At 38.5% G+C, this 11,395-nt stretch overlaps 1 protein-coding gene across 1 annotated transcript; it reads right to left on the bottom strand.

The window, feature by feature from the left end:
* Positions 1–4,575: 4,575 nt before the first annotated feature.
* LOC140156431 (uncharacterized) lies at positions 4,576–9,881 on the bottom strand. Its single transcript, XM_072179380.1, has 6 exons — positions 9,831–9,881; positions 7,678–7,824; positions 7,227–7,337; positions 6,526–6,636; positions 6,145–6,258; positions 4,576–4,761 (listed from the first exon to the last, which is right to left on the bottom strand). Exons 1-6 carry the CDS (start codon positions 9,868–9,870, stop codon positions 4,601–4,603), a joined length of 684 nt encoding a protein of 227 aa, XP_072035481.1. The 5' UTR covers positions 9,871–9,881; the 3' UTR covers positions 4,576–4,600.
* Between the last annotated feature and the right edge of the window lie 1,514 nt (positions 9,882–11,395).

Consider the following 11,395-nt stretch of genomic DNA (forward strand, 5'->3'; position numbering starts at 1 on the left):
TCCGATTAATTACGTAACTTTGCCAGCGTATAGGCCTTGCTTTTATCGATTGGCTCCAAACAAAGGATTTGAACCGGTTTCTTCCCCGTAATCATGGCGCAGTGCAGTCCATTCAATCAAATGTTGTCATCAACCTATTTGATCGTATTGCATTTTGTTATGTGTGTGAGACGAACTGTCGCGGTAGATTGCAATCATGCTTTTGTTGAATGCATTTGAGTAGTCCGTCATATTTACGGGATGATACGTCATATGCACAGCTTCTATTCAGTTGGTCGTTGTATGATTTACGGTTCACTCATTCAAATTTTATTTATATCATTTGAAGACTGAGCCTATCATGATACATCCTCCGTGGAACAGTTTCAAACAAATAGCTAGGGATTATAGGGGCAGAGGTTATCTTTTGAATCCTCTTAGAGGGCTATCATTTTTTTCGGAAGGGGGGATCCCAAATTTACAAAAAGTCTGCGTCAATACAATTGCGCACCCCCTATTTCGGCAACAAAAATTGTATGATCCCAAACCCCAAAATTGTATTGAAATCAGTCTTTTTGAATAAAATAACACACTTTCTGTGGTCATCGTGTGACTCCCTACATTTTGGTCATAAAACATTTTATGACCCCCTACTATTATTCTTTCCAAGACTTTATGACCCCCGTATATTTGGGACCCCCCCCCCTTCGAATAAAATGATATACCTCTTATGACCACTGATGCATAGGCAAGGACACTCGCGCAAATTGAAAGACTTGTCGCACGCGACAGTTCGTCTCACACACATAACAAATGCCTATACAATCAAATAGGTTCATTACAACATTTGATTGAATGGATTGAGTTACTCTAAAATGAAACGATAAAAACAAAGAATCATGAAAAAAGACACATTCAAGATAAAATAATAAAATTATATAAACAATGTTAAAGATAAAATCAAGAAAATAGAGAATAAAATTTCCTCAAATCAGAAAAAAAACATTCAATATATTCTGTCAGAAATTACTGCATGAGATTCGAACCATCAATCTTCTCAAGTTCTCTTTATCCTCGCACTATAGTCTAATGCTCTGCTCACTGGGCCACAACGTATCAGGTGAATGATTACCGCATTATCATGAACAAGTTTCTTCGATCTTGTTCATAATTGTATGTGTCGATAGGTTTTACCCTTTAACTACACGTACCCTTAATGATCAGTGATAATAGTCGGCTTTTACAGGGATGGCGCTCTCTCATTTCCATGAACTCCGTAGCGCCATTAGGCGAACGTTTACGGTACCAGTGTGTTGTGGTAAATGGAAATATGAAGATATGACAATAGGAATAATGGTTTATTGTACAGCAAACCACATTATTTATCCAAGCAGATAATCCTCATGCGACCTAACACCCTATGGCCGCACTCTGGCTGCAACTTTCAAAATATATTGACCACCTATGTTGCAGCCAACCTTGTAACTGTTGCAGCCAGACAGTGCAGCCAGAATTAAAAAAGAATAGTGGGGCCAAAGCGCAGCCGGCTGCGCTAGAGTGCAGCCGATTTTCGCTCGCATCCCTAAGCCCGTTGAACATTTCTGGCTTACCCACTTACCTTCCTGCCCCAGAAGCCCTTCCTGAAATATATCCCTGGGAAGTCAATTCGAAATTGTCTAAAATCGGCAGGAAAAAAGCGGGGGGACCAGATGGGATCTCATCTAAGCTGATCCGTGAGTTCTCAGTTGAACTTAGTGATCCACTGTGTCATATTTTAAATAAATCTTTTCAAGAAGGGTCGGTGCCATCGCAATGGAAACGTGCCGTGGTTGTGCCTTTGCCTAAAAGTAAACCCGCTACGTGGAACCAGCTTAGACCGGTCTCGTTGACTGATCACTTTTCTAAGGTGGCCGAGTCCTTTGTTACAGATTGGGTGGTGGATGACATAGAACCACAAATCGATCATGGGCAATTTGGCAGCAGAAAAGAAAGATCCACGACCCATTATTTGGTTAAGTTAGTCGACTTCATCCTTAAACACCTTGAGCAATTTAAAAGTATGTCACGTATCACCGTGACTGATTTTAGTACAGCATTCGACTGCGTTGACCATAATATCGCTATTCCAAAATTAATTGAAATGGGTACAAGGCCTGCTGCAATACCATGGATTTGTGATTTTTTGTCGTACAGATCCCAATGTGTGAGATACCAAAATGTCGTGTCTGACTGGCAAAATCTCTCAGGCGGGGTTCCACAAGGCACCTTAAATGGGCCTATTATTTTTATGGTTCTTGCAAATGACGCTGCCAGCATGAACGATCCAAATAAACTCGCTTTTAAATATGTTGACGATTTAACTGTAATTGAAAACATCAATACCAGAAATGGTAGTACTATTCAAACTGATTTAGACAATTTTGACGATTGGGCTCTGTACAACAACATGAAGTTAAATCCGTCCAAATGCATGTACATGGACGTCTCCTTCATGAAAGATCCCGAGGTATTACCCCCTCTGCGGTTATGTAATCAAAATCTTAAAAGTGCCGATGTGATCAAAATTTTGGGCATTAAGATCGCCAAAGACCTCAGTTGGGACATTCATATTGGAGACGTTCTAGGGCGTGCTAGTGGCCGGCTGTTTATGCTGACCAGGCTCAAAAGATTTGGTCTGAGTGTTGAGGATTTGGTTGCCATCTACGTTGGTTTTGTGCGCCCCTTCTTGAACACGCGGTGCCCGTTTGGCATCCGGGGCTTACTGAGAAACAACACCTGGCTTTGGAGCGTATTCAGAAGAGGGCGTGCAGAATCGTCTTGGGTGGTAACTATATTTCTTACCAAGACGCCCTCGTCACATGCAAAATGTCTGATCTCAGAAGCAGACGTGACAAGATCTGCTTAGATTTTGCTACCAAACTATATGACTCTCAACAATTTCGCAGCTGGCTACCTAAGTTGAGATCCGAAGTAGTCAAGGTTCCTCTCCGCAATAGCAACATGATGACGCTGCCGAAAGTGCGCACGCAGAGATACGCCAACAGTGCTATCAAAAAATGGTCAAAAAGTGGAATGAACAGTTGAAATAGTTTTGGCCATTTTGCATTCTCTGTGCTGCGTTGTTTCTGCAGTTCTCTCTGCTGTTTGTACTGAGGTTGGTTTTAGTTTCGGCTTCAGTTTGATTTGTCATTGTTGCTCATATTGTAGTCTCATGTAATTGTTGTATATATTTTTTCTTGCCATTGTTGTGATATTTTTGTGTTAATATTTTGATGTGTAAATGATGTTGTAATTCAGCTATTTGCTGCGAGTACATTGTTTTAATAAACCATTTATAATAATATAATATAATGTATTGGCTTGTATGAACATGAAGTGCCAGTTATTTTAACAACTGCAATCTTAGAAAAAATTGTTCGAACACTTTAAAGGCCTTATTGGAAATGGTCCCCCTTCTACCCCCGTACAATGTTGGCATGCCCAATATGCTCATCTTCACCATATCCTCTCCCAACACTGATTGGCGGGGAAAGGGGAGGGGATATGCTTAAGATGAACATTGAGAGAACTCTATTATAATTCTTAGTTCCAGTGACTCATATAGCGTGCGCACTATACTAAGAAGAACTTGGGATTACAGTGGGTGTTCGAATACATTTTTTTCGGGATTGTAGGTCGAGATCAAAAGGTATACATATGATTGACAATCGGGTACATTATTGCCAACACCGCGGTTAAAGCGCCATATTGCGCTAGTTCAGTTTATAACATAAGATCGTTTACCACGTTTCATATGACTATAGAATCCGGTTTTGGATATTGTCTGAAAGTATGTCTTTTACCATTACGAGTTGATGGAGTATTATATACATCAATAGGTATTGGATGGATTATCAACGGATGTGTTTCTCCGTTGGCTAACGTAATATTTTTGAACTCAAGGACATTAGGCGTGTACTGGGAGGTCGACTGTTCATTCGCCACGCTTTTGTTATTCTCTCACTAGGCATAGTCAACACTGAGTGCGATGGGTGCATATGAGGTTTTCTTGCGGGGTCAAATAGGTCCAACGTGTATTGAATTATTTACGTAACATGCTATAGAAGGTACGCATACCAAGCTATTGTGCTAACAGTGTAGTCATTGGGCTTTTGATGTGCATCAGATTTACCGCCTTTATTGCAGGTTTATTATTATTATCGAATAAAAATCATGTTCTCGTCGATTTATTTTCAAGTTTGTCGCTTTATTCGGGAAAAAGTGACAGTGATTCTAGATTTATAGTACATAATCACGGAAATCAAACCAAAATAATCGTATTCGGCCATATGCTTACAGATTTCTTTAAAAATGAAATACAATTTCATTTTATCACTGCTATCTTAGAGTGCAGTTAACATATACATTTAATTGGTAACTTTTCGAGGCCTTCCAACCACTACCCATACCCATATCAACAAAACAAATTTTGAGGATTCCTCTAAAAATGTAAGGGATTTCTCCAAAGGGATTTGAAAAGGATATCCCTTTTAAGCGGGAATTTTGATTTTCGACATGCTGCCCGTTGGCTCTATTGTTCAACCTGTACTTCTTTTGTTCAGTATCGATGTAAGTATGATACTCACTTTGATGTAGTCTTTGACCGTGGTCCATCTGTATCACTTCCCTGCTTTGATGTAGTCTTTGACCGGCTTCCATCTGTATTACTTCCCTGCTTTGATGTGGTCTTTGATCGGCTTCCATCTGTATCACTTCCCTGATCAGAGCAATGACCATGTTCGCCTGTGTGGCCAAAATAAGATCTATGACGTCACAATGTTACCACATACGTCAAACGAGGCCTTTACCAGAGAGTTGATATTCTTGAGAGGGCACTCTATTCACGTGGTTTCTTTTCCAACGCTAAAAGATCACGAATTTTGGTGGTTTGCAAATGAAAAGTGTCCGCACTATCGATTGATTACGTAACTGTTATGAATAATTTATTAGGTTTTTCAATGCAATCGCCTCGACCCATTAATACATATTATCTGTATTATCAAAGTACTTGGAACAGCAATCCGGTGAGTTCACTGAACTACGCCCTAATACTGATGGAGTTTTAATGGCGTTAATCCTCTCCATACACAGATGAACAAATACAATAGATGAAGGTCAACACGTATGACCTCCTATGTGACATGTATATGTGATGTACAAAAACCTAAATATCATAAAGATCAGTATTCGTTTGTGCATATGAACTGCACATTTACGTTGCTAAATATTACTCATCATATATAATGACAAATATTGGTATTATGACAATACGGTATATAGGCCTACATTGTATATAAAACGACTAATAGATCCTACTATCATGGCGTCAGGTCAATGTTCATCATATCCCGTATGTTTCTTAAAATTCATTCATATTTGAGACAAATTGCTGTGCCCATTTTATAGGTGCACAGGTAGATCAGTCCGTGTTTTTTTAATTTTCATTTCCTTTTAATGAAAGAATTAAGGTTTTCCACTGCACGGGGGCCACAAGGGTGATACTAATTTTAATGCTATATTTTCAAAACGAATACGTGTTCCCGATTGGCTCTATAGCGATTTCACAAAAAAGGTATTTCTAGTACAATGCAGCGTCGGACTCTAGCTGAGAGCGTATCCTAAGTCATTATAGACTCCAAAAAGGGATCTCCATACACAAATGAACAAACACAAAGGAGGGTAGTCTCCTCCATGACCAGCTTGATTTCGATGGAGCGAAACCAAATTGGCTGCAGAGGAGACAGGTAATTTTGCCATGCAAATGAGGTGAGTGTCATAGCCCTGCCTTTACTTTTTTCTGAATCATTAAGGGATGGGGTATGAGCGTGTGGACAGTATTTTTGGTGGGACATTATCGAATTGCATTCTGAATACGAAAAATGTCCTGCTGGTATCAAATAATTTTGTTATGCAATGTAATACACATTTTATGGCAAATAATAAAAAAATTATAGTTTCGATATTTAACAGTCCTCAAACATGTCGAAGTAAACTATATAAATCTGATGATAATGTACTTACAACAAGCGCAGACAACAATATAGGTTTTCGGTTTGAACTTTGCCTACTTTGGGTATACCAGTTCTGTTGCAAAATGACAGATTTAATTTCAATTATGTAACTTACCCGGGGGACAATTTTGCTCATCCGAGTAGTCGCCACAATCATTGTTTCCATCACATACCATTGTTGCTGGTATGCACTCTCCATTAGGACAAGGAAACCCGTCGCATAGCATATCTAGTGGACATGAAGTTCAGGTCAGTGAGATTTATAGCAATGATTACAAGAATTGTACAGAATGTCTCAAAGGTCGCGGACTGCTCAGTGCAAGAAGTGGGTAAGTACAATAGCTGTCATTAATGTTGTCAGGGCAGCTATTGTATTTCCCCGCTGAGCAGTCGCCATTTTGAATGTTTATAACTTTTGTAAATTCTATATAGTTACAGGCAAATAAAAACAACAACAGTTGCAAAATGACAAACATGAATTCATTGTGTAACTTACCGGGACAATTTTGCTCATCCGAGTAGTCGCCACAATCATTGTCTCCATCACATATCCATTCTGTTGGTATGCACTCTCCATTAGCACAAGGAAACCCATCGCATGGCACATCTGTTGGACAGGTAGTTAATATTGGTGAGATGTATAGCAATTGCATGAATTGTACAGAATGTCCCAAAGGTCGAGATACCATTTTGAATGTTCATAACTTTTGTATATAATATAGTCACAGCCAATATAAACAACAGCAGTGGCAAAATGATAAACTTGAATTCATTACAATTAGTAAGTTTTTAGCGGGTTCTTTGGCGGACAAGTTTAGAACTGTCAAGCTTTCGTCAGGAGTAGCTCTGACTTCTTCAGGACAAAGTACCTAAGAACGAGACATGTAGGCCGCCCTTGCCTACTGGTAGCTCTGAAAAGAGGCGTTCACTGTAGACTGCCCGTTGTCAACAGAGAACAAGCAGACCTCGCCTATCTGGAAATGTAAAGAGTTTGGTGGATCTGAAAATAGCCGTTCACTGAAGACTGCCCCTTATCAACAGAAAACAAGCAGACCTCGCCTATCTGGTGATGCAACTGCGGAGAGTTTGCAACAAAGTAGTTTGCTCTTTGTCTATGACGAAGGTGATCATCGACTGACATCAGATGATCAATCGTAAAAACCTATCCCACAAACATGAATTCATTATGTAACTTACCGGGACAATTTTGCTCATCCGAGTAGTCGCCACAATCGTTGTCTCCATCACATACAAACGACGCTGGTTTGCACACTCCATTAGGACAAGGAAACCCATCACATGGCACACCTGTAGTTAAGTAATTAATGTCGGTGAGATGTATAGCAATTACATGAATTGTAAAGAATGTCCCAAAGGTCACGGTACCATTTTGGATGTTCATAACGTTTGTATATTGCTAAGTGGTAAGGGTTTTATTTTAGCGAATTTTGTGATTAGAGCTCCTACAACGAAAATAGCAACTTGCAAATATATGCAATCATAACATAACATTCGCGAAAATGTGTTTCTCACGGCAAGTCGCAATAATAACTATACGCAAAATCATCACTTATACAGTATACTACTCACAGCTAACAGCAGCTGCAAAATGACAGAATGACAGACTTGAATTCAATATGTAACTTACCAGGGGGACAAATTTGCTCATCCGAGTAGTCGCCACAATCATTGACTCCATCACATACCCACCACGGTGGTCTGCACTCTCCATTAGCACAAAGAAAGCCATCGCATGGCTCATACGTTGGACAATATATTGGTGGTAGTATACACTCTTCATTCGGACAATGGTGATTTTGACAAAGTACATTCGAAGTGAGTAAAAGGAAAAAACAAACTTTAACTTGTCTGACATGTAGTTGAGGTCTGTGAGATTTATAGTAATTAAATGAATTGTAAAAAGGCATATGGTTTCCTTTTTAAAAGATTGGAATGTTTGATTTTTCCTTCTTCTTTACTACTAAATAGAATGCATTTCAAACAAGACAGTATGATCCCTCACGCATACAAGCCCAAGTTTAGATACTTTTTTTAATTTCATTAAGTGCCATGCCCGATGTAGTTTGACCTACTATTCCCTATTCAAGAAAAATACAGCACTATTTTTTTTTTGGGAATAAAAGATATTATCCTGTTTTGCTAAATGAAACATAGCTAATTAAATCATAATCCTTTAGTTAGTCCTAACTAGCAATAAAAGTCAAATGTTAATATTTGGCCAATATTTGGAAATAAGAGCTAAAACATGCGTTTTAGGGTGTTTTTCGTATGCTGTGACAATCAAGCCCAAAGACTAAGAGAGAGGGAGTGAGATAACAGTGGCATGCGTAGCCACCGGGTGCAGGGGGAATAGTTTCCCCATCGAAATAGGAAGAAAAAATGATAAAGCGCCCAATATTGGCTTGGTAATTCACACATTTTGAAGTAAATTGAATCCATTTTATACCTGTACGCCCACTTTTCATAATAAACAAAGATGGCTAATCATCTTGCTCCCAAGGGACACCTACTTATTTGCACTGTCGACCTATTGTTACCAGAACTATCAAGGGTTATACCAAATGCGGAAGGATTTAGTGGTGTGCTGCCTTATGTGTACTTACTTGTGTCCGTATCCAAGCGTGTGTCACAGTTGGGTCCCGTGTAACCCGTAGCACATAAACATGTGTATGTCCCAGGACTTTCTATACTTGTACCATACCTGGTAATTTTACTGCCTAGTACCACTCCTGAGGAGTGGAGTCAAAACCCATGTATCACTCCCATGTTTCACTCCAGACATAACAAGTCACATGGGAGATCACTTGTCACACCCTTTAGTACATAACTTTAAAAATAAACAGACCCACCCAGAGAGTGGGCCTACTCCAGACCATGTCCAGACATAACATAGGACATAACCATGACCTCAGTAGGTTTGTAAACATAGATTATACTTCATGGGGGTGTGTACTTGTAGAACACAACCATGACCTCAGTATGTTTGTAAACATAGATTAACAACATAAAGCAACAGGTGTTGGCCAGACAGTGGTCTGGACAGTAATTATGAAAAAAAAGAAAAGACTATTATTATGTCAGTGATACATGTACAAGACTTGTATTGTTTTTTGTTTTTTTTAAACCAGACCAAAACACATTCCTAAAATATAATTGAATATCACTTCCTGAAGTTGACTGAACAATGCTGAAGCAGATTCCACTCCTGTGATGAAAAACAGGTGTTGGCTAGAGTTTTGTCCTTGTAGAGTGGTCCTTTTGGCCATGTCTCACTCTGGGCTGGTACAAGTAACTTATCCCACTCGTGGCCTGAAGGCCACTCGTGGAATAACTATTACATATGCCACCATATGTTAATAGAAGTGCTCAATTTTGTATTTTTACCGGAATTGTGTGTTATTATAGTTTACGTGGTAAGAGTTAAAAAGTTTTGTTCAAAAATGAAAGTATATTAACACTTGTGTTTAGAATGTAAATGCACCCCTACATCCATTTTGATAACGCCTGATTAATATAAAACACAAATGTTTTAAAATGAATGACAAAAGACGAAATAGCTTTTACAATTCAATGAACATCGAAAGGTGCGACGAATTTGAATTCTCGGCGAATATTAATATGGAATACACTGACATTAAAATGAATTTCAATGTTCGATTAAAGAAATTGATTTTGAGTTTCTGTGACCTCAATTTTTGGACGAATTTGAAATGTACTTTTCACTATATATCAAAGACCAAAGTAGGATTGAAAATAACTGAGAATATCAAATTAGCTTACCTGGTGACACGATAACAGTGACTACAGCAAACAGACACATATTGACGAGCAACTTCATCTTTCTGATGTGGTTTACAAAAATCTGGATTACCAAATTATTTTATTTGCAGCTGATATTAAACGATGTCTCTCCACTCTCCAGGTAGTGAAATGATGGATATGATGCTTGTACATGTAGGTATAGGTTCTACACCAGCTTGCCACGTATTCGAAATTGTTAAATTTTAAATTGGATTTAAGAAAATGGTAAGCGTAAAAGTACCAGCCATTCTACACCAGCTTATAACGTGTTTTAAAATTCATTAACTTTGAAATTACATTTTTAAATTTGAACATTATTTTACATATCGTAATGTTTGCAGGTGTTATACCAGCACGAATATTTTCTGTAACACGGCATGTGAATAGTAGGTCATAAACCAAGCGAATTTTAAATTAAATTTTAGAAATGTTAAGCCTAAAAGTACCAGTCAGTTTAATATCACGTGTCTCAAAATTCATTAACTTTGAAATTGCATGTTGGAATTATAATATCAGTTTACATATCGTAGTTTGCATGTGAAAAGTAGCTCATAAACCAGAGGATGATTTAAGGAAGCCCCATCTCTTATCACTAGAGTTTCAACTACCACTTTACTTTTCAAATCCCATTGAATTCTGTGCAAAAGATGTTGTTTAAGAATTGTGTGTGTGTCATTATTACTTGGTCGATTTCGGAACAAAAGTGATGTATGCATAAAGGCCGGAAGGATAGATAACATAAAATGTGAAATCGACCAGCATTTTGAATGTGTTTTTATTGTAAATATATCAGTCCAAATTCAAATTTAACCACGTCTATGCAGTATGCCAGCAGTGGTGTCATGTTCATTCACACAGCTGTGCTAACCGCAAGTCAACACAGTGGCGTGATGGGTAGTGCTTAAATCCAAATCATCCTCTGCTCATAAACCAAGCGAATATAGGGCGAATGCGGCATACCACACCTCGCCCAACGAATAAGAAAAATGGCTTGTTTTATTTTTAAGAGCAGGATCAAACACTTACTGCGTTTCCTCGTCCATTCTGATTAGGCCTAAGGAGCATACATTTGAATGGTAAATAATATGAACATTGAATGCGTGGAAAAAATACCATTCATCAGGTAAAATATTAGCCTGAATTTTGTCAAACACATTCATTTGCAACTTTTTGAGGGATGACTATGCCGGGGGACAAGAGACAGATTCTTGATTACTAATCATGTCTCGTAAAATATATATTTAGAATAAGCAAACAAGCATTCATAACAGTAGTGGTGACACAACAAAATTAAGAGGGATACCTTCTTGTCCCATCCCAAAGCATGAAAAGTGCACGATAAAAGTGGAGTGTTTGATGCGTGCTGTTAGACCATGTGAAATAAACGCCGTGTCAGACAAAGGCTTTTGAACATGGCAAAAGTTTCAAGTCAGCAAAAACATGTAAATCCAGCGATGCTGAGGTCTTTATCACTGTACGGGCCCCAGATCATCATATTGTTTAACCGGGTGATCTCCAGTATAATAGTTACAAGATCTGCCATA

Source organism: Amphiura filiformis, chromosome 7 (assembly GCF_039555335.1).
Source record: "Amphiura filiformis chromosome 7, Afil_fr2py, whole genome shotgun sequence".
In the NCBI taxonomy this organism is placed as follows: domain Eukaryota; kingdom Metazoa; phylum Echinodermata; class Ophiuroidea; order Amphilepidida; family Amphiuridae; genus Amphiura; species Amphiura filiformis.